General features: G+C 34.6%; 1 protein-coding gene across 3 annotated transcripts in view; it reads right to left on the reverse strand.

Annotated features, from left to right (window-relative positions):
- Positions 1-612: 612 nt before the first annotated feature.
- Klp98A (kinesin-like protein 98A) overlaps positions 613-25377 on the reverse strand; it is a 289085-nt gene continuing 264320 nt past the window's right edge. For 2 of the 3 annotated variants that reach the window (XM_081730769.1, XM_081730767.1), the window contains 7 exons: positions 22757-22882; positions 19637-19676; positions 17063-17144; positions 14485-14669; positions 10006-10089; positions 4305-4493; positions 613-1603 (listed from right to left, as the gene is read on the reverse strand). In XM_081730769.1, the coding sequence (XP_081586895.1) occupies positions 4341-4493; positions 10006-10089; positions 14485-14669; positions 17063-17144; positions 19637-19676; positions 22757-22882 (670 nt within the window). In that variant the 3' untranslated portion in view covers positions 613-1603; positions 4305-4340. The remainder of the gene's footprint in view (positions 1604-4304; positions 4494-10005; positions 10090-14484; positions 14670-17062; positions 17145-19636; positions 19677-22756; positions 22883-25377) is intronic. The other variant, XM_081730768.1, reaches the window with a different exon arrangement.

Genomic DNA, 25377 nt, shown 5'->3' on the forward strand with positions numbered 1-25377 from the left:
CTTTTCATACTTTGTGTAAAGTAATCCCGTCTTACGGTACCACTTTAGCGTGTTACGTATGTGTTAATTCGATACCAAGGACATCGCCTTCCAAGCACATCAGATATAAATACGAAAAGACTGTGAAAATTTACAATGTTTTTTGTTGTTTGCTATGCGCAAAGCTTTACGCAGTATATTTGGCATTTATACCAAGTAACAAATAACGCACTATATGTTTCCTGTGCTCGGTCACAAAAATAGTTTTGTAAGCCTAGGATAGTCTGACAACAGTTACATGAATAGCTGTGCTGCCATCTGTTGTTCTTATGTGGTAGGACATGAGTTCTACAAACAAGAAGAACAGATGGCAACACAAATTTCTTCGAGTGTCATTCATACATTGCTGCAGGAGCGGACATTTTGGTTAGCTACTTATAACACAACGACGGATATTAGGCCAATTCTGTGTCATTCTCCTGTGGTCTCAGATTTACAGGACATCCTTTATCATGCCGAGGTTCAGCGTTTACAGCATGATACGGGCATAATGCATTCTAGAAGATAAATGTTATTGCGTGACTATTTTTATAATTAATTACATCACTTTATATAAAGCAATAAAAGACCATGTAATATGTTAATGAAATGTATTCAACACAAGATGATTACAGTCATTCAAGAAGAAAAATATATCTACACAATCATGAAAATAAAACTATTCTATTAAAAGTATTCTAAGTGCCAGTCAAAATGTATTAAAAGAAACAGATCCAAAACGAAATTAAGCCTTAAAATTTTTTAAAGGCAATTAAAGCGATTAAATTACTGAAAATATTTAAATTACCGAATTATCACATTTGAAACTTCAACTCAATTCAATAAATCTCTGATGCTTCGTATACTCAAGTCACGATTTTTAAGAGAAGACTTCCATAAACTTTTACTGTATTTCATTACTTTTCATCTGTATGTGCGTACAAAATGTAAAACATTCCTTTAAAATACTGAACTTACAAAAATATGAAGCTTCAACTTTTGGCACAAACGTATATCACAATTCACTTTCTTCCCCTCCAATTTTGTGTCAACGACAAATAACAAATATCACTTGTGCATGTTACATTACACTTCTCATTTTATCATTATTACTCACGCAATCAATAATTAACTTTGCGTATAGTTTTACGCAAAAATAAAATCATACTTTTAATAATAATAAATGCAGAATTGTGCACTATGTAAACTATTATTTACAATTAATTCGTTATGCATGTTTAACAATACGTTTAGCTATAAACAGGAACTTAATTGCAATACTTTTGAGAAATATTACGCTCTGATACAGTGCAACTAGCTTATTTCTATATATTATTTACATCTTATTATATAGTAACTATTGCATGGCAATTCTGCATAATATCGTGTGAACTACATTATGAATTATAATAAACCACACATAAACATTCATGCTCTTTCTCAATACGCATAATACACATATACAAAACCAGGCATACGAATATAATGAATAGATCTCTTCACGTCATCTCAACAATTATTGCAGTCTACAGTTTCCATTCAGCTTATCAATTGATCTTCCAGAGTAATTTTGGCACTCTGAATCCTGAAACAAAATATTTAAAGGTAAGACACGTAATTCTCCAGAAATTACGAAAAGAGAGAGTGAGAAAGTTATAACTAAAAGATAGGAGAAAATGAATTAAGAAAAAATAGATTTTAAAAATAAAAACCAATGGGATAGTTATACACAATTAGCTCTTAAAAATTTTAAATTTCGATTCGGTATAAAATATATGTGAATATTAAGTATGTTTCTCATATGCCCTCAATATATAATTTTATACAGGGTTAGCCGAATGATTTCCTCGATTTTGTTCCCACGTTTTGTTAAAACTATAAGGCGTAAAGTACTGAAAATGTAGCATGAAAAGAAAAATACCAAACTTCGTTTCAGATATGGTGGACTACATCATCAGTTTGACTGCCAGGTGGATGGTAGTGAGAAACGGTTGCGATAGGAGAGGAGCACGTATATTGCATCCTTGAGTTCATTACAAGATCAGAAACCATTATCCAAAGACATTTCCGCACTCGATTCGATAACATAAGGAAGAACTAAGTGAAAAGACAATACGAGATTGTATTCCAAATTTACAACTGGATATCTCTGTAAGAAGAAATCCATGGGATACCCATCTGTTTCTGACGAAACTGTTGAGCGCGGAAGAGGAACTTATGTGCAAAGCCCCAGCAAATCGACTGTACAGACAAGCTTGGCTTGATATACCAATATGAAAGTGCTGCGGAAACCACCCTTGCCAGCTAATCTTGATGATCTGCAGAATCGAATCTGAAGCGTTGTAGGTAGAGATCACCAGCATATGCTCAAACGTGTAGATGTTATTATCCTGTGAACGTGTGCTGTGAGACTAAAGGAGGACATATCGAGCATTTGTTACATCTGTAGCTGAAACCTCATATGCTCTCGGACCATCTGGATGTGAAAAAGGAAACGTGAAAATTCCCGACGAAAGAAGGCAAGCCATAGTTGTTGGCTATACGTGGTATACTGACGCTGAAGGAAAAAAGCGAACAAAATTCTGGTACAGAACCAAAGGAGTTTACCTTCCTTACATATGTTGTGAACTTATATTTATTAATTATATAAAAAAGAGAAATGTTTAATTTTTATGTTATAATATTCAAATCAGTGTTCAAAGTGGAAAAAAAGCAGAGGCGATATGTTTTATTACGATTTTAATTCGACATACCGGCTATCTAAATGTTGAAATACAGTGGGGGTATGTTGCGTAAAAGATTGCATTTCTATTTACATAAAGACTGAAAACCACTGGAAAACTTCTCTTTAGTGACGGGGGAAGGGGGGGAGGCATGGAGAGACTTTGGTCCTTCTCCAACAACTTACTGAAGAAGAAAATTAAAAATATCCCCTTATGTTATATTATAGAGAATTATACACGAAAATGTTCGAAAATCTAGTTTTTTATATTAACAATTTCCTACGGAAAAGTTCCCGGACTCCACTCGACTGAGGAGTGTTCCAAACTCCAGGAAGAGTCGCCACCACAACAGACAACCCCTAAATCCGCTCATGCTCAAAACACGACAGTTTTATGAATCAAGACAAGAAGACACATACATACGAAAGAAATAAATCAATGTGGCACGTCAAAATAAAAACTTGATGAACTTCTTTGAAGACTTCTCATTTTAAAAAGAAAAGTTAGGAAAAAGATAACAAAAATGTCGGGTGTTATCAACTTAGAAATTATTTGTATATAAGTAATAATATATTTTAAAGTCAAAGCTATTAATCAATTAGTGTGTAAAAAAATTAATGTATGAAAGGTATTTAGCATCTCCTCTCCCGTGACAGTATGTCTTGATCACTAAAAAACCAGAGGCGGTATGGCTTACCACTTCACTTCGACCACTGATTCAAATTCAAATGATAAGCCTCGAAAAGGCAATTTTAACTCATAATTTCCTTTAAAAAAAAAAAAATCTCAAAAGCACAAATACCGTAAAACAAAAAGAAAAAAAGAAAAGTGAAATTTTTCTATTTTAAAAGAAGCCATCAAGCTAATATTACACATTGTATACGTGTAGTTTTATACACAACCATTTGTGCCTGAATAAACAGTCAGGTGAAAGTGTATAAACAGTGGTTTGCCGAACAGAGTAATCTTATTCTTGGTTTACTCATTCTTAGTTTCAGCTTAGTCTTAGATCTCAGCATTTCAATTTCTATCTTACTCTTGCTGTTAGTTAAGATATCAGTCTTAAAGCTCAATTTCACCTGGTGGCTTGCTGAACCTGTCAAAAATTTATAAGTGTGAGAATGCTTCGTTTTTTCTCTCTCTTTTTTTTTAATCATGCTTATGTCTAATTGTCTTGTCTCGATGTAACATTAGTAAAATGTTTCTGTCACATTAATTGGTTTCTTTCCCAATGTTGGCAGAATTGTAAATTTCATATTATTGCAGTAACACTGCTTTGGAATTAGGTTTAGAGTTAATCATGACATGTTAATAAGAAAATATAAAAAATGAGTAAATAAAAAAAAGTAAATAAAAAGCCATGGGAAAGCACTCTTGCTTTCGACGTACAAGGAATTGGTTTAGTGCTAACCACATGAACAATAGGGCACTTTGAAAGTAGCAATATTTCAGTTTGATTGCTTATTCCAATAAGAATCAACTTCTTATAACAGCAAAATATGCTTTCATATAAAACAATAATTTAAAAATATAATGTCAGCAGAAAAAAAAAAACATACGTACCTACCAACTTTTCCACTGATATGCAAATTGTTGCCACTATCTTGTCCCATACTTTCCAGTTTCAAATATTCCTTTTCTAAAAAAGGCTGAAAATTCTAATATGGCAAGTTTGGTCGGGCTTTCTTTACATGAATAGAGAGGGCAATTCTCCATTTGAGAACATACATCTATTAACTGTTGCAGGTATATCTGAAAAAAGAAAAGAAAAAAATACATGAAAAAAGTAATAAGTATGATTCAACCTATAGGAGTTCTTTAAATTCCAACTCATATTATCATACTTTTCATCACTGCTTAAATGTTTATTCAAGAAAAAAAAATGACAGAAGATAAATATTAAACAACACTACGTAAATTTATAATAGTCTTCTCACTTCTTTTTAATTAATAAAAAGTTTGATACTTGACAATCGAATGGGCATTAGATTTAATTTGGTCATAATTAAAATCGGAAAACCGATTTCCGCTTAAGTAAAGAAATTTTGTGTGCAATATTTGAAAACAAATTCACATCTAAAAGTTCAATGGGAATAAAATTTAATTATGTTTTATTGACATGTTTTCTTTGATCACTTGATACAAAGGTCGTTTCAAAAGTTGGCAAATTATGATGGTCTACAGTAAGTTGTATTATATATATATATCCTGATGTATTGAAATTTGCTCTTGTTATTTTTTCTTTCTTTTCTGCTTTACAGTTGATGAAACAGTGGCAATTTTAGAACCAGAATAAAGTTAAAATAAGAAATGGGAAACGAGCATTAATTCAATGTCTGAAATACTACACTGCAGTACTGGTCGAGAAAATACGATACAAATAAAGGAGATAATGTTCCATCAATATTATACTACTAAGAAATGGGTGGCTTAATTTCATTCGAATACAACAAGTATTACAAACGATTCTTACAGTGGACGTCTTTGACAGCATCTTATAAAAGCAAATGAAGGCTAGTAACTGTATAATAGATTCATGAAATCACAGAAATCTTACGAGAACATCCGCGTTATGTTCGTACTGCATTGTTAACAAAGTTTCAAGTATGTTGCATTCAACAAAGCCATAAGAGCAACAAGCCTTCACGACAGTAGCAAACCAAGCAAAGTTCTCGACAGAAGTATGTTGTACTGAAAAACTGGATTCATAACTTTCAACCTAAAAATAAAACGAAATTCACACATAGAATCAAGTAAAATTTCACTTTCTACAGCCAGGGGTGGTCAATTTGCGAGAAAAGCCTTCATCTATAGGACTCCAAGGGAGTCATGCTCAATTATTATCTTCACGATTGGGAAAAACTACGAAACTCACACGATATGATTGGTTGCGAAGATCAAGGCTAAACGCCGTGACAAGATGTAAAATTGTCTTCTATCATTAAAATACTCGGTTCATTAGTCTGCTGGTATCATGCTATCTTATTAGCGATCTGTAGTAAGAATTTCTCAAGTGCCTCGAAACATCCTACTCGTCGGAAAAGGTTCACTGAATTATAACTGGGAGATGTGGACATTCCAAAATAAGCTATGTTGACAAGTGAGACTGAGATTTCTACACTGAGATCAAGAACTCGTCAAGCGACACTCGCTGTTTGGGCATTTGCGGAAACATTGTAATATATGAATGCACATTCTTATATAGGGTGAGTCATAATTCTCCAAAGGGTTGCAACACGCAATATTTACGACATGAAAGTTTCTTGTGACTGTCGTGGTCGAAGTATGGGGAAAATGTTCTAGCCACCGTTTTCCTCTTATTTTGCAGATTGTATGAAGTAGACGTTCAGAAAGTGCGAGATGGAAAAACTCACACTTGCGACGACAACGAAAATTATTGAACTATATTTTGAAAATTAGAGGTCAATTGTTTTAACACAAAGAGTGTATAGCCGCCAGTTTCGTGTTACATTCTGAATCAATGATTCGTCGTTTAGTTGGTCATTTCATAGAGCATGGTTCGGTAGCTGGTTTGACACGATTGGGGAGACCACGCTCGGCAAGAATATATGCAGCAACTGAACGGGTTCGGAGCAGTGTTGAAGAAGCATCTGACGTCTCCACAAGAAGAAACTGAAAAGAGACAATCAGTCGAACGCCTGTAAGACTGTAAGATTGAGTCGAACGCCTTTGCGCCACAGTTTAAAACATGATTTGCACCTGTATCCCTACAAAGTGCAACAACTGCAACAAACAGATTACAGGGAACGTCTCAGATTTGCTATACATATCCGGAAGTGAGAACGCAGATATTATTGACATTTTCATTGTAAGTGCCGAAGCACACTTCCACCTTCACGGGTAAGTAAACAAACAAAATTGCAGGTTTTAAAGACCGTGAATCCACAGGTTGTCCACCAACATCCACCCCACCCAGTGTACAGTATGGTGTGATGTAACGTCCCAGAGAGTTATTGGGTCTTACTTCTTCAAAGATGCCAATGGCAATGTAGTAACTGTCACCGGTGTTCGATATCAGGCGATGATTCAAGAAGTTTCGTGCCCTGTAATGGAGAACATGCCAGACGATTGGTTCCAGTAATATGAGCCACAGTGCACACATCCATGAATACAATCGCACTTCTGCGAACCAGTTTTGGGCATCCAATCATTTCACGAAGCGCAGACATTGTTTGGCTACCACGATCACCAGATTTGTCGGCACCAGACTTTTACCTTTGAAACAACCTCAAAGAACGAGTATATGTCAATAAACCACAAACAATACAACAGCCCAAGAAGAACATTCGTGTGGAAATCCAAGCGATAACACCAGCAACTTTGAGAAATGTTATGACGAATGTTGTGGCAAGAGCTTGTGCGTGTGAACTGCATCATGGTGGAATACGTGAAATTACTTTTCCACACGTAGATGATAGAAATATCTCATACGTAATATATGTTATATCAGCATTTCAATGCACAATGCTATGGCCCACCCTGTACTTTACCTATTTACTTAATTTTCATTTTTAGTTTTTATAGCAGTAGAGGTCAACTTAACTATTTAAAAGTACATAATTCAGGTAAATTGGTGATACAGAATTGGTGATACACAACTTAATTACTTAAACCTCTCAGGATCACTTATTTAATACAGTAATATCAATTATCAATTGTGACAAACTTACCTACGAATTTTCCATAATTAAGTCTATCTACTTAAAAAAATATTTATTCCATAAAGATACGAGGATTGGAACTTTAATAGTGGCAACACTTTATTTACAAGTGATGCAAAATAGATACATGTTACACACGTTTACAGTCCTCCAATGTAGTCACCAGCATTGTGTATAGTCCGTTGCCAGTGATGTTGAAGTCGTTGGATACCTGTAACAATATCTGTTGTTTTGATGGTTCTAATGGACCAGTCTACTGCCTGAAGAAGCTCTTGAACAGTTGTGAAACGAATGCCATAAAGAGGTTCCTTTATCTTCGGAATCAAGTTAAAGTCACACGGGCTGAAGTTCGGGGAGTAAGATGGATAGTACAGCACTTCCTTCTTCCATCGATCGAACAAATCAGTCAAACTTTGCGCTGTATGCGTCCAAGCCCTATCCAGCAAAATGATGTCTAGGTTCTGCAAACGTGCCGCCGATTCTTTCTCAAGTTTGGTTGTAAGTTGTTCCAGAAAGGAACAAAAATACTGCGCATTGACGGTCTGATGTGGAGGAACGTATGCATTAGGATTACACCATCCCAGCCTACACGAACATCACCATAACTTTCACATTGCTAGGATTCTGACGAACTTAGGATTTTCGTGGTGACCCATAATGGCACCTTTCGTTTGATTGGCGTTTCAGTTATAGCTCATACTATTGGGTCCAAATTTCATTTAGTATAATGGTACGGCATAAGAAAGCTTCTCTTTCCCGCTTGTAGCGTTCAAAGTGGGTACGAGCAGCGTCGTATCGTAGCCATTTCTGCATTTCCGTCAACTCATGCGCAACCTATCTTGATGCAATTTTTCTCACGCCAAGCGTTCCTTCAGAATGCACAAAGCAGTCGTATGTGCTAATCCTATCACTTGAGCCAGCTCACGAATAGTATGGTATCGATCAGAGTTCAGTAACGCGGTAACAGCATTCGCGTCTTTTTCATTGACACGGGGACGATAGGCCGTTGCATGTCTCAATCTGGCGTCCCTCCTGAAGACTTGTACTCTCTTTGCCACTGTTTTGTAAGGCAATGCAGATTCCCCGCAAGTCTCAGATCTTGATGACATTCTTGTGCAGTACGGCTTCTAGCTGGCGCACTAAATCTAACTCCGTTGTTCCTGTTTCGAAAACATCGTGATAATAACCTTGCCTTACACCGTCCACGCACGTATATGTGTGTGACATTTGACCGTCCATTAGACGAGGCTCTGCTCTTCTCGTTTACTGCCATTGTGAATGACATCGGAAGAAAGAGTTCATTTGCGCTGAAGTAAGGTAAGTATGTAACTAATATATCGTACGAGGGATATTATTTGATTCAGTTGTGAAGCATCTCTAAAGCAGTGTTGCCACTATTAAAGTTCCAACCCTCGTATTTCTTAATACAGTATTTTCAAATGTTTCGATTAAATACAATCACGACTATTATAATCTGCTCTTTCGTTTGAAAACAAAGCAGAAACAAAATGTAATGTATGTGCAAGTAATGTAATGTAATTACCTTCAATTTTTCACTTTATTTGATAAACAGCAACGAAATAGTGTATTTAAGACTTATTTTGCATGTTTATAGATTCATTTGGAAAAAGGGTAATTCTTTTATAAGATGTATCGACCAGACAGTCTACAATTGATTTATCCTTTGTAAACAGACACCTTATTTCAAAGTAGTAAGAAACAGAGTAAGTTAGCCTCTGTTTCTTAAAGCCTCTGTTCTCCGTTAGCCGCCTTATAAATACCGCGGCTACTGTGATTTCCGAGGAACGTTATCCCTCATACGTGACGGGCTAACATGGCCATATATGCCGAAAGCGCAGAAAGATAATTCTTACTCCTAATCCAAACTATACTCGAACAAAAGATATAAAGTCATAAAAGATGTGAGTTGTGGTTTATCACTTCCTGCTATTGTACATTGGCTGCGTGTTAGAAAAATGAGTGCCCTGATACAAATTACACCGACTATGAGATGAAGAATATATTCAAATCTTGAATATCCGGTGGGTGAAACACGCAAAAATCTACTGGCAAGTAAAGAATATGTATCATGATACAGTAAAGAACCAAAGAAATGTGAAAGAGTAGTGTGAGATGTTTAATAGTGAGCTAATGAATGCATATGATGAAAAACCGTGACCCAGATGCCCATTAATTTTTCCCAGGTGACTTGAAGAAGAAAATAAACGAAAATTGTACAAGACAGATGCGTAATCTCCGACAAATCTGCAATCTTCCGGGTTATTTTCCTTTGCACAAAATCGCACATATGTGTACGCTTTTCTTCCAAGAAAGAAAAAGAAAGAAAGAAAGAAAAGAAAAACGAAAATGAAATTAAATATTTCAGTTTAACGTCCAATCATTACACCCTTTAGAATACGGGATACGGATGATTAAAGCAAGTGAATGACTATGGAAAAATTGGTGGAATGAGATTGTGGGAGGAAACGGGAGTACCACGAAAAAATAACATGAACACAGTATTGAGAATAGTAAATGAGAACAGACTAAAGTATAATAAATTAATAGACAAAGTATTTTACCTCTAACTGTTTTCTTCTTTGTTTTGCTATACTCTCGGAGTTCTTTACAAAAAACTTCCTAGGTGGAAATGGTAACTCTTCGATCTGCAAAAATACCAAAAGACAAAGCTCCCTTAGTACTTTTATTCCAATTACAAAACTATAAAATACATACAAATAAAAATTTCACTACAATAATTCTATCGAAGAAAATATCCAATTTCCAACTTTATAATAAAGTCAGCAAAAATTCTACATTTAACATGTATGATTAATCTTAACTACAAGGGAATACAGAAGAGCGAAGTGAGTACCTTTCCAGTATATCCAAGTTTAGCTGTCATAAACATTTATCTTTATTATTATTATTATTATTATTATTATTATTATTATTATTATTATTATTATTATTATTATTTCATCACATGTCATTCTTATTATGTTACCTCTTGACTTCTTTATTATTTTATGTATAAAATGCATTTCATAGATTGATATAAATCTACTTGAGGAACATAAAATTAACGAAAAATTCCACAATACGAAAACGTTAGAAATAAAAAGATAGCAATGAAGCATGTACAGACTTTTATTGGGAATTATACATGCAATGTCTTCGAGATATTGTAATATTAATAAAACAGTATCACAAACTGTCTTTCCTGTATGTGTGTCTGTCCTGTCCTCATACACACACATTATATATATATATATATATAAATATATATATATATATATATATATCCAAATAGTTAGTGTACATAATTCAGGGTTCAATTCCTGCTGAAGGTACTTAATATTTTTCGGTGCTGAGCCAACAAACATTGAGTAAAGGCTGGGGAGTAACGTAAACTAAAATGATTGAATCTAGACAGATCTAAACAATGGTGTTCGAAAACATTGCGTTAGCCATTACTTTTCCAAGTCAACGTGCACGTGTGGGTGCCATAGGTCCTCGTGAGTTGTAACGTCAGACAGGCATGTGATACTATTTGAGTTTTCTTAACTATACAACTGATTTTTTTTTAAGTTTAACGTCAAACAATTATGCCGCGTGGCTAAGGGAGATGATGATAATTCGACGGATGATGGAACGCAGGAAGTGGGAGGAAACATGGCACACGGCTTGTCCACCACATAGGCTCTTGGCGGGAACTAGGATCGAACCAGAACCCCACGCATCTGAAGTGTGTTCTGTTTTAGAATATCACGTATACAGAAAGTAACTATATTTCTATTACTACTTACATGTTAGTAATTGTTAATTACCATTTTTCTAGCTTTATGCTAATTTCGCATATAATCGTACTTAAGTATCCACAAGATACCATTACAATTAACAACAGTCCTATTTTTAGGACAAAGATGTGTCCTATACACTTGAAAAGATAATTTAATGATCTTAAAAAACATGTAAGACTGTGATTTTCCAGCATCTTGTATATACATCTTTTAATTAAATGTTCTGTGTTGCTCCACCTTGATCACACAAACACTATTTTACATTTCAGTCTGCTATAAATACAGGAAAGCTACTAGTTCTTCCTTTGTTTGTTTCGAAAATTTTGAACAAGGGCTGACAGTAGCTATAGGCTAATTTTAATCCATTGAATTCTCTTCTTATAAATATAGCTCACATCGAGCTAATTACACTAACTTTTTTTTTTTTTTAATAAACATTACGGGCGTCTCTGGTGATGGTACAGAGATTAGTCAACTTCAAATATCTTGTGTACGAGATAAAAATGGGTCAAAGCTTTAAATGTCTCTACAGAATGAGAAAATAAGAGAAAGAACAAATTAGTATTATATATGTTATTAAAATGAAGTATGTATTGCATTGTATAGCTACAAGATAATTCTAGGGTTCCCAACATATTTTTGTAAACTGTGTTCCAAGACAAAAGTTTTCTCCTTTACTTGACGAAAGTTCGTTTATTTATTTATTTATTTATTTATTTATTTATTTTAACATTTTTTGCAAGCCCATTAGTTTAGTTTGATACCTAAACTAAAGGTAAAGATAGGTAGGTAGGAAGATTTTCGCGGTCTACGAGATAAGGAATTATACGTGAACTTACATACGGTATTAAGATTATCAGATGTTGAGAAGTTTCACAGTCCATCTCCAAAGACTGTCTTTAGATCATGATAATATTTATATGGGATTTGCGAGAAAGTATATTCTTTAAAATTATAATGAAAAAAGAATAATCAAAATCAGTACATCTGTGATGAAATTATGCATAAGCATGCACACAATGAAGTTGGTTGATACGAATACAATCAGATTCTACTGAAATTTATATGAAGACCATAAAATCTCGTTTTTCAAATAAAAAGTAAATCAACAAAGTTCGTTTATCTATATCGAAATTATACGGGTCTATGTGTATATGACCTGTATGATCATATACATAGTTTTGGTATGAACACTGTCACCCATGGAGAGGTTTCATGGTCTAGCTCCTAAGACTATCATTAGATCCTCATGGAATTTATGTGGAACCTCCAGAAGAGAACACTCTTTCAAACGAAAAGAACCATTAAAATTGGTGCACCTATCAAAGAATTAGGCTTGAACATACGTACAATACATATATATAAGCGGATCGAATTGGGAACTTTTTTAAGCCAGCTTAAAAAAAAAGTATGCATCTCAGCTTAGAGACGCTACACTGTCTACATTAAGGGACTCAAGATGCTGTAGCTCAAATGATTTCAGAGGTAAGAAATTAACCGCAAAGTACCTTTAACTTATTTCACCTCCATCTTTTAATTTCAACGGTAACATGAATCCTTTTGTAGGAAAAGGACAAAAAAGTAATACATTATACAAATATGGTTTAGAGGATAGAAATGAGACCGGAACGAGATTAATGCACTTTTGCCGACAGAACTCGCTGAAGATGGGAAACGTATTCCAATCAACAAAGATTATATAATGGTATAGAATAGGATTTGGAACAACTTCACGAAAGCAAAGGTTCTTTCAGGAGCCAATTTTATTTTCAAATCATAATCTTGTGCTGAGCGAAGTGGAATCCAATTAAAAAAAACGAACCCAGATAAACAAAAGCAGAAAATCAAGAGTTAGCTACTGAAAAGTTTAAAATTGGAGGAAAAAATAGAGATCTCTTCGTAAATTCGAAGGGAAGTAGTTAAGATAGAACCAATTTTCTGTAGTAGAAACTATTCGAATCTTACGTGTGTCAGTATTACAAGAAGTAAGAAATCTGGGTTATAGAAGAAATTTTGACGAAACTAAGAGAAAAAAAAGTGAAAACGAAGTTGCAATGAAGAAGGAAAAATACTTACAGAAAATTACACAGTGAATTATGAAGAAAAACTGACAAGTCAATGATGCATGCAATATGGAAAGAGTAGAGAAATCTGAATTTCGTATAGGAACGTAAACTCAGGGTTCATAGTGGTCTGGTCTCTTGTAAATAGTTGAAAAGTGACCAAAAGCATTCCCCATTATTTAACATGTTAGACACACCCATCTTCTTTCAAGCAGACTTAGAAAGCGAAGACGAAAATGATGAAACAACTTTGCGAAGAAAAGCACAACACATGAGTTCACTAAATATACAAAGATTCATCAATTTCAGTGTTGTACTGGACGAAATAGAAACATTTACACTATGAAAATACGATTGCAGTGTTTTGAAATATGTATGTTGGGAAAAAATTGATAAAAAATTAAAGAACATTGTGATAATATAGGACAAAAAACATGTAATTGTAGAAAATTAAACAGACGTAATAGCATTGCTGAAGACAAAACTATATTCTGAGGAACGGTGCGAAAGATAAGCTAGAATGTGAGAGAGAGTAAGAGAGAAAGATTGAGTGAGTGAGTGTGTGAGTGTGTGTGTGTGTGTGTGAGAGAGAGAGAGAGAGAGAGAGTGTGTTGGGAGGTTCAGTTTACAGTGAACGGTTTAATAAACAGGTTCAAATTACATTATGCTGGTGCTACCTGCTTACTACTGGGGAACATAAGCGGCTTTAGGCATCGGTAAAAATTTACACATTCTTTAATTAACACTGTTCGCACACAAGAAGACAACCCGAAAATCGTGTTGTGTAAAAGAATTTAAGCGACAGTATGCCCCCGAAGATGAAAGCTGAATGTCTCATTCGTAAAATTGGAGAAAAAACTTTAAAAACATTACTAGATGAGAAATTTGTTGATACTGCAATGTGTTTCATACGCTCGATAAATAATTATGATGGGTATTGGTAGAGGCAGAAAATGAAGCTTGCTAGCTTTTAATTTAATTAACTACTCAATTCACTCATAATTCTTACATGAATTTTGTTGGACATACAGACATTTTACGCTCTTGTTGCTCTTATCAGTTTAAACATATCAGAAACAAACGTACACAAGGAACACATTTATGTCAATCAAAATATGAAAAAAAAGTCAATAAAAGGTTTACTTAAATATGATTACCCGTTTATTATTATTATTATTATTTATTTCATCTTTACCTTTGGTCCATATTTTGATTTCATGTTGAGATGCAGTTCTCGAAATCTTTTGTATCGGCGTAACACTGCCCACTTCTCTCCTCCAACGACTATCTTTATCTCATATTCATAATGAGTAGAGGAGCCAGCTCCTCGCAAGATATATGATGGAATATGAATACAGATTCCATGAGGATGAAATTCATCTGCAACGAGAATTAGGTATCAATTTTAACTTCTGTACTTGCACTTTAATAGACGTGAAACAAATCAAAATAAAAGAAAAATCTGACCGCGGACTTGCGGGCAATGGAACTTCGATCTCCCGTTTGTCAGGTAGACGCTCTACTATTCAAACTTCGATTAATCTGGCATCTGTTGACAGTTACTTTTTCAATATTTGGACTTATTTACTGCTTCCACAAATGACTACCAGAGATGTTCAGTTAGTAACGGCTTGAGGTATAATTCTTCAAATACAAGGGGGAAGTAACTCTGTCGCTGGTAGTTCCACCGGTAGAGCATCTGCCTGGCAAAGAGAAAGATTGAGGTTAGAGTGTTTGCCAATCACGCGATCAGTTTTCTGCTATTCCAAGAATTACGTACATAGAAACACTGTCAAAAACAAAAATCATTTGGAAAGCAATCTAACTTTTATTATAAATGTTTTTGGCTTCAGCCATATTCAAGTAATCAGTCGTGTGTATGGTGTGCAGAACCAGTGTTCGAGCAAACACATTGATCAAGATAGTCCAATTATTCCAGGTAAAAAAAGGTACGGAAAGAGAACACTGGGGAGAAGTATTAAAGGATTGTGCAAGGAAATTTTGTACATATTTCGACGGTCAAAAATAGATTTTTGTAAAGGAAATTAAACAACTTAGAAATATATAATAATGTTGTGGGCTCATTTTACACAGAAATAAGCAACATTCAATTACATATTGTCTGACTTCTCGTTTGGTAATGCACATTAGATTTTTTGACCTGATGATTGAGAACCTCTACCCTCTCTGGATTTTGAAACGTCGTCCTTGTGTCACGTTCCTTTTCCACTAAGCTCTCAATTTTATATCCTTAGACCCATACATATATATATATATATATATATATATATATATATATATATATAAAGAGAGAGAGGGAGAGAGAGAGAAAGAAAAAGATTTCTGATCTAAACGCATAGTTGCCAATTTTGATCCACGTGGTCTAAATATACTGAATGAAAAATTTCATCGCAGTAAAAAAATATTTAGAGGTCACTCAAAGCCTTTAATTATGCTCCATACCTGTTATTTGAAATATTGAACGTATTCGCATTTAAGCGGTGATGGACCTTTTCGTTGTTTTGTGCAATGCTTGTGAATTTCATCCAAAAACAACATGTAAAGTGGCTAGGATTTCGTAATTGGGGGACAAGGGGTCCGTGACATGAAATAACTCCGTTACAACAATATCCATTTTTAACTTACACCCCCCGTTTCCTCCACACAAAGCTGCTCATAAGAAAGAGTAATCAAACGCTTGCTATAGCTTTTTATTTTTAACGCTGATTCTTCTTTTTCTCGTTTCTTTTTGTTTAATCCTTCCTTAATTTTTCCATTTTTTGGTTTCGAAGGGGGGTTCTTACCCTCCCTCCCCTTGGCTACGTGCCTGAAATGGTGTTTCTAGTGTACGCATAAATATAAAACATATAAGTCCACGACTGGAAGAGAAACGGAGTTATATTTATGATTGGTATCGTCTAAAATACGGATAAATTTCACCTAATTAATTATGCACCTCGCACAATTTTGGAGAACATACTAGAGATCCAAATATTCCACTGTTTCAACGTTTCCAAGAGTTTTGACCAAACCTTAAGCATTATAATTTTAAGGCGCTGGAAGACGGACGCCTTTCCATGCCATATGTACGAATACTGAAAACTGAAGTTGTTATGTTTCTACAAAATTATCTTGTACATAAGGAAGATAATAACTATGTTCTCCGTGATAACCATAAACAAATGATAGAGCTTTGCCTGTTGATACTTGGTGAATTTCCAAAGGAGTACCGTTTCAAGTCACCATGTTACCATATGGCTCGTTGGATGGGAAAGATAATATGCTGCTTCAAGATATAAATTTTCCGCGAAATGTTTAAGCTTACAGTCAAAGAGGAAAAAAATCTGCGGGAAGTGTGTTTATTTGCAAGTCTCATATACGTGAAAGCATGGATTTCGTGTCCCAAGACATGTGATGCCCCCGTCAACGACTTACTTCTGTTCAAGCAGAGCAAACAATACGCCATAGTGAATAAATCTGTGTCTGAATCTGAAATGAACAAGTTTCAAGCTCACTTGTGGTATCTTGAAGCAGAGTTAGTTCCACTCTCACTGTTCTCTGAGAAGTTATCTTTCGAGGACAAGCGGAACATTATAAACCGTCTTAAGGCTTGTGAAGAAAATTGGAGTTCAAGAGGCATAAAACTCACAGACTGCCACGGCTTAGAAACAAAGAATCTTCATGATTTGATTAATTCAGCCTCTCTTTGCGCTTTACGTTTTCTTCGAGTTGACACTAATATATATTGTTTCGTAACAGCCTACTGTACTTACCACAAGATACTGAAGACATTAGTGGAGATACAACGCAAGGCATTGAACGACTATATGGCGATAAAGCTTCACTGTAATGACTCTGAAATTTACACAAAAAAGTATATATATTAGAAAAATAGAAATTAAGTTATATTCTCTCGAAATTCACAGAACTGAACTGTGGAAGTTTTCTTGTTCATATTTTGAAAATTATTCAGCTACAAATAGTCCTAAATCTAAAAGTGCACCAGTGATAGGTCATCTTTAAATTATTAAATAAAAGGTAAAGACTAGTTGGGGCTTGAAAACTAGAGAAATAAGCACTTCCATGAAAACTTCAAAATGAATAATCCTGTATTTACTTGCATAATATGCTATTACGTTGCCTGTAGATAACATGCGATATCAAATTAATACCTTCTAAATTAATCGAATACAGAACTAATCTGTATTAGTCTACTGTTCTGAATATTAAAATTCTAAATCTAAATGGGTATATATAACCTTTTCGCCTCCACTGTCACAACAGTTTGCACTCGACCAGTTAGGACCAATATTTGAGTAAATTCGAAGTTCATATATGTTACGAGTAAAACCACAACGTTGTTCTGATTTGTAAGTTTAGCTGGGAAATCTGTAGTGTGTCCAACACTCCTTGAAAGTAATTATTTTATTCATAGCACTTCTCATACAGGATGACGATATACTTTATAAATCCAAGTAACATAATTAAACAAACTGGAATTTAAACACACATGAAGTAAATTAATACTATAACTATTATAACTGATTTTAATTATAACTCTCATGTTATATATTAAAGAAATACACGTTATAGTACCAAATAATCCAACCTGACATAACTTCCGTACATTTCTCACTATTCAAATCAAATATATTACAGTCTTTTATTGACAAACATCTTTCAAGTACTTGACAGTCTTTTTCTGAAACTCGCAGTGAAACGTTCTTGTAAAGTAGCACGGCACCCTCCATCGGTAGCCATTATATCACCTAAGTTTCACACGTTTGCTTCTACGAGAGCTATAAACCATAACGCATGTGCAACATCTTTGGAAAAAAAAATTATATCAACTGTATTATTAAAATACAATTGGATAGCTCGCGCTGCACCCGAGCAGAGGGCAAAATTAAACTAAATTTCAGTAAATTCCTTGCTTCATCATTAATTGGTAGATAGTATTAGTTATATTTAAATTATACAAATTGGTTAATTACTTTAACGTTTTACTGTACTTGTCATAACCTGTCTCATCTAAACAATTCATCTATTAAACAATTCTCGTACATCTTATATACGTACTCTTAATGACTCTTTCTTACAATTAAAATTATAAAATCCATCCAGTATTCACTCTGACTCGTTTATTTTCATGTTGAAATAACTATAAAATTCAGATTTTATCGATTAGTGGAACATAAATGTTGTTTTGCTTCATAACAAATTTGTTCAGGAGCAAATTTTATTGCTTATTATTAAATAATGTATTAATTAATTTAAAATCTAGTCTTTGCTTTTCAATCTTTATTTTATTCTCTTCATACTTTTTTTACCTCTATTTTCTTTGTTAATAAAAAGGGAACGCCAAAATATTTCCCTAGTCTATCTTGATTTTTGTAAAACGAAATGGAATCTTGGGTTAAAATTCTATTAATTAGGTTGTTTAAACTGCAGGGAAAAATTATGGGTGGGACTGATGGAATTACATACTTCAAAGAATAAAAGCACTCCGAAAAAAATTCAGCTCATAACTCGATATGCTGCAACCAAAATTCTAACATACAATCTACAGATGATCGTTCTACTATTCACCCACTTATGGTCTTATTTTTCTTCACTAACTTACGCTAATCGTTTATTTACATACATTGTTCTCTTATACTTATCGGTATCTTCCACTAAGTTTATGTTCTGACACTAATTTTATTCGTGATACTGACGCATACCATTCAAAAGTTTCATATTAATTTACGTACAAAATACGTATTTTCTTTACCACAACAAGGGACATTACAAGAACTGTACACAACGAACAATAAAATCAGTGTGTTTGAACTGTTCCCATTTCAAAAATACGAAAAATGACTAAATCATGACTTTACATATATCAAAGAACTAAATCGGTAAACGTTTGTATCTACTGTACAACTTCAATATGAAACATCGATACACAACGCTCAAGATTATATTGCAATCAATCCTGACAGGAGAAAAAAGTCACTAAATTCCATGTGAAATTTAATTTATATTCCAGCGTTTCTGAAAATCACCACAAATTGCTATTTTCCAATAAGTTCATGTTTGCATACACTATTTGTCTTACTGGCGCATACCATTGAATCACTAACTGTTACCCAGCTTTATCAAGTACTAGAAGTAAATCAAAAGGACATTAAGGTAAGTGCTAAATGGCACTATTATGTAAGAAACATTTAAAAATATATTCGCTTAAGACGTACGTGAATTAATTAAACTTACATACCACAGAAAGTTTACTGCGGCAAAACAAAAATCTATCAAATAAATGTAATAACACAAAGCAAAATTAAAAATTATGTAATCATACTTACAGATAAAGAACCATACATGCTTGGTGATCTAAGACCATCACTGAAAAGTAAACACTTATATGAGAAAATTGTATATTTCATTTTATAGCAATTAATTGTACATAAAATAAATGCTAGTAGAATCCAAATGAAATCTTTAATTTTACGTCCCACGTTTATGCCAGCTAGGCTAAAGTAGACGGTGATTATGAGAAATGAAGGAAATGATGGAACAAAGAAAGTGAGGGGAAACGAGAGAACACCGAGAAAACCGACGCACACGGTGCTTGTCCACCACAAAATTCACTTGTTGCGAGCTAGGATCGAACCTAAGACCTCATGCACCAGAGGCGAACGCTCCAAAACTGAGCCACCGCGGACTAGAATCTACTATATCCTCTGAACAAATATGGTATTATAAATCCATTGTCTGACCATGAGTGCATATGAAATTGGTGAAATACAGCGTGGTCATTCTACATCATTTCCTCAAAGTATATTATTATTATTATTATTATTATTATTATTATTATTATTATTATTATTATTATTATTATTATTATTATTATTACACAAAAAAGGAGAAGGAGTAGGATTACCATTGTACAAATATGACGGACGGGTTACGACTATTTTAGCTCATTGTGCAGTCTACAGCGAAATTGTTCATCCCAACCAAATTCGATAGGCCACGTATGTAAGTTCTCAGTTATATTCACGACAATATTGGTTCATGTCAGTAAAGCAGTTTTGGAGGAAGTGAAAAACATGATGCAAGGTTACGATGGGATACCGTGGAAAGCCCCAAACGCTCTTTACTCTCATCCGTCGATGGTATGTATTTGGATATGAAGACTTAGTTGGTTGATTTGAAGTTTAACATCCCTTTTTGCATCGAGGCAATATACGACGTGGACCTACAGCTTAATGTGAAATTCGAACCACGTGGATTCCCACTACAAAACCAACCAGAGTCTCTTCGCATCAAAGACGCACACGCTAACCGTATAGCTACGAGAGAGTTCTACGAAAACTTGGGACAAAGATTTCTTCAAAGGACACGGATAAAGTAGAAGAGATTTAAAAAAGAAGTGTCTATTCTGTTTTTGTGAATGTTTTGCATCCTTACACAACAGCAAATATATATATGAGGGATGGAGCCTACTATTTAAATGAAAGCAAAACCATTACTCTCTTTTCGTTTTTGAGGCGTTATATTCCCACCACGATTTGAATCTGTGGACATGCACATCGAAAGCAAGCAGTCTCTTTTGTCAGTAACACTGAAGTAATTAAATCCAAATTTGTACAACTTTCTACCTACTCAAAAGCTATTGACAAAAGACATTGTATAAAGGGCTATCAATTTTCACTATCAACAGTACTTTTTAATTAACATAAATCTCCGCATACAGATAACCTAGAAAAGCATCTGTATCGAAAACGAAGAATACTAATATCTAACAGAAGCATTGTACAGTAATATACTATTCAATCAATCTCCTTCGCATATTTCTTAGGTGTTGTTTCTAAATTCCTTCGCTTATTCTTTGTATCTCATCTATCGTACCTTGTTTTTTCTTTTCTTGATTTGGAAATTCACAAACAATCTTTCTCACATCGAAATATTCGAAACTTAAACTCTATTTATAAAATTTGTGAATACTTTTCAAATAATATTATTGAGTAAAATGTTAATCTTTATATTAAATAATTGTTTTTTCACATAGGTCGGAAAATTAAGCTTTCCAGAAAAGAGACTTTTCAGTTCGTAGCTCCAAAATGTTTATCATTGCTAGATATTCTGTGTTTTGTAAGAATTACCGCAATCAGTACCGAATGACCAAATGGACGTTATCTTTCTGGGTTCTCTGCTGTTAGATCAAGTTTTTGATATATATATAAAACTTTTGCATTTATAACTTATAACGAAAAGAAAGAAACAAGCGAAGAAGCTATGGATTTATCTAAATGTCTAAACAGGGACGCAAGCTATTTTTTGGTATAATATTACAAACTACCTATTATTACACCCTGCGCCTAGAAAGTGAAATAACAAATGAATGCATCTGGGTGTACGTACAGTTTTTTTATGCGCTATGCAAGCCTAAACTTTCGTATGTATTATCAATTATTATTGTCAGCTGTTTTGGTTTTAATTAGTACCATTACACATTATTTCAGACAAATATGATTGAAAAGAAAAAAAGAGGCAAATTTGTATTATCTTGTGTATTGATTAGAAGGTGAATTAGTTATTCAAGTAGTAACTTACTCTAACTTGCTACCTTAAGTTATTCTTTTGATTTAGAAAAGGACTACGATTACCAGAACACACCACTGTTTCAAGAAGTCCCAAACCCGACCCAGATCATGTGATTTTGTGTTACACAATAAATATCCTATCCATGATTATTTTCGGGTTCTCCTGTCTCCATTTCCAACACACGAACTTCTTCATTTTAACGTTTTCATCATCCCTGTTCTATACACACACATTCTTTATTTCAATAACTTTTTTATTACTACTCACTTGTAACTATCATCTGCTTCCTTAGCATACAGTACAAAACCTCTAGAAGCCCAAGAATAATTTCACGTAATTACTCATTTATAACTTCGTTAGTTGATTTTGAATTTAACGTCTCATTCAGCATCAACACTATATGAGACATGGACATTCAGCTTTACGTAAGATCTGAACCACGAGCTCTCAACGAGGATCGAAACCGGGTCTCAAGCGCCAAAGGCGCAAACGCTAACTACGTAGTCACGAAGTTCATTTGTAAATTAATTTCTTTCTCAATACCTAGACTATTTGAAATGCGGCCTTAACAGCTTAATATAGAATCCTATAAGCTCTTACTAGGAATCGAATCCGAGTTTCCTGCATAATCTTAAAATTGAATTCATAATTTAGAGGTGCTTGTTACTTTTCTTTTTCTTTATTTACTTATTTGAAATGAGAACATATTACCAAAAATAAATAACAAAATATGAAAAAGTATAACCGAAGAGACGGTGCAACCCTCTGCGGGAAACAATAAAACATAATTTTTTTATATTTTGAATTAGATTACGGTAAAAAAAATCAATAATAATTACATCCTAACTATTGCTACTGTACAATTAGGTACATACTGGATAATTCTTCTTGGTTGGTGTATTGGAGAAATATGCTGTCCTAAACTTCTGGTTTCTCCTATTCTCGAGTCAGTGTTGAAATCATTGTCTAATTTCAACTTATCATCCAGATATTCAGACAACCTGAAAGCAAAACATTTAAGTGAGTTTTAAATTGGACAAAATGACCAATGATAACGACAATACAGTTCCTTGAATAAAACCAGATTCTTTAATTTACAGAAAAAGTCGACTAACTAACTAAGTCAAAAACTAACATCGATTCTTGGAAATTACTGGGAGAAACATACTCTTTGAGAGGGGATTGATTCGTTGATTTGGAGTTTAGCGTACCGTTCAGTTCTGAGGCTACATGAGACGTGGACCTACAGCTTAAGATGGAATCTGAATCACATGAGGCATACACCGGAAATCGAACAAGTTTCCCGCACCGGCGCTAACCGCAGTCACGAGGCAGTTTCCGAGGGAATCGAATCCTTCTTCGTGACCAAGTGGTTAACGTATGTTTTCTCTGCGCGTGATTCGGAGTTCGATCCACATTCGTAGCACAAAATATCGAATAAGGAACCGAGTGGGTTGCGATTCCACTTTGCGTGCGACGTCCAAATACTGTCACTATACTGAAAAGGGAAGAGTTCCAATTTCCAATTGAGCGACTAATTAAGGCGGAAGGAATTTGACTGACTAATAAGTATCACTGGTCGTGCGTGCATTGTAGAACACAGCGGAAGATTTTACTTAAGTTGGAGATTTTCAACGCTTGACAATTTCACAACCAACCAATAATACATCCACCTACAAGTTTCACATCATTTGCATGAAAACCGGATTTTTTCTGATAAAAGTTTCCATGGAACGTCTTAAAATTAAGGTTGGATTGACTCCTTGACCACTGACTGATACCAATCTCAAACAATAGGCTTCATTGGCAAACGTTGAAAAAAGCAGACACCATGGCGCACGAAATACACTGTGTTTCATAAAAACAGTTATATATATATATATATATATATATATATATACACCCTCCATTCCGAAAGAAACCGAACTTTTGAAAACAAATAGTACCACTAGTGCCATCTGTTGTAATATTTTACCGGTAGATGGCGTAGTCCCTCATTGACAACTGGTATAAATGTCATGACATTTGGATGCACGGCAACAAAGTTATTGCGTTTCAACTGTCAGTGTGTTGTGTACATCGGTCGGAAAATGAGTTTCAAACAACGAGCTGCAATTGAGGTTTGTGTTAAACAGGGTAAAACTTTTAGTGAAACGCACCAAATGCTACAAAATGCATATGGTGATGAGTGTCTATCCCGTACGCAAGTTTACGAGTGGTTCAGGCGATTCAAATCGGGTAGAGAGACGCTGGATGATGACGAAAGATCAGGCCGTCCCAGAACCGGATTATCGGAAGAAAACATCAAAAAAGTGCGTGAATTCATCAAACATAACAAAAAATCGTCACAGACAGTCACTGGAGAGTTTTAATGAAGCGTTTGCTGGCAAGAATTCGTCGTATTCGGCCCGAATATCGCGAAATCGGCAGTTGGACTCTTTTGGACGATACTGCACCATCACATCGTTCGCGACTTGTAACTGAATTTTTGGTCAAAAATCACATTATTCGGTTGCATCATCCGCCCTATTCACCAGATCTCGCTCCGTGCGATTTCTATCTGTTCCCGAAACTGCATTTGGCGATGAAAGGAAAATGGCACGCATCGATTGATGCCATTGAGAAGGCGACGACCGCCGTCCTAAAGACCATTCCAATAAAGGACATGGAGAAGTCGTTTGACAACTTGTTGGAGCGTGCAAATATGTGTATCGATGCAGAAGGGGAATACATTGATTAATAAAAATGATTTGTTCCAAAATGTACATTGCTTTTTTGTTTTTTTAAAAAGTTCGGTTTCTTTTGGAATGGAGGGTGTATATACGGAAAGGGAACTAGATAAATTCACCACTCGTTACTGGGCGCCGATTTCAACTGCAAGGAGTAACGATGACTGGGAAGTTTCCAAGAGAAGGTACTCCCATGCGCAAAAAATATTGCGCGTATACTGTAACTCACGATTTTTCGCAATTATTCCATTTTCCTTATGTTTATGGGTAAAATTCAGTTATTAGTATGTGGAGATAATAGAAAGCAATCCATCTAAGGAGATATTTCCAAAAAATATAATAAAATAATAAAAATATAAGCAAAAAACAAAATTATGTTCGGTTTTGTGTATACTGGCAATAATGTTTTCGAGGGATTTTTTGCAGTAGCACAGCACGATTGCAGAGGGAATAACTTGAGTTGAATCAAGGAACTGGAAAGTGGACTAATATATTGCATTTATTGGCTTAAATCTAGGGTGTAAATTGTCTACCAAATATAAATTAGCTTCTGTAACCAAGATGTTATACGGAAGTATAGAAACAAAGAGAAAAACTGTTGTCTTAAGTTTGAAAGTGACATGCTCTATAGCCATGAGCATTTATTTGTTAAGAAAAAGACAGGCAACAAAAGGTAGTCTGTGTGGTTAAGTGGGTAGAGTGGCGGACTAGTAATTCTTACATTGTTTTGACACCAGATCGAATCCCATGCGATCCCATCCAATTTT

Source organism: Thermobia domestica, chromosome 11 (assembly GCF_964235325.1).
Source record: "Thermobia domestica chromosome 11, izTheDome1.hap1.1, whole genome shotgun sequence".
NCBI lineage: Eukaryota > Metazoa > Arthropoda > Insecta > Zygentoma > Lepismatidae > Thermobia > Thermobia domestica.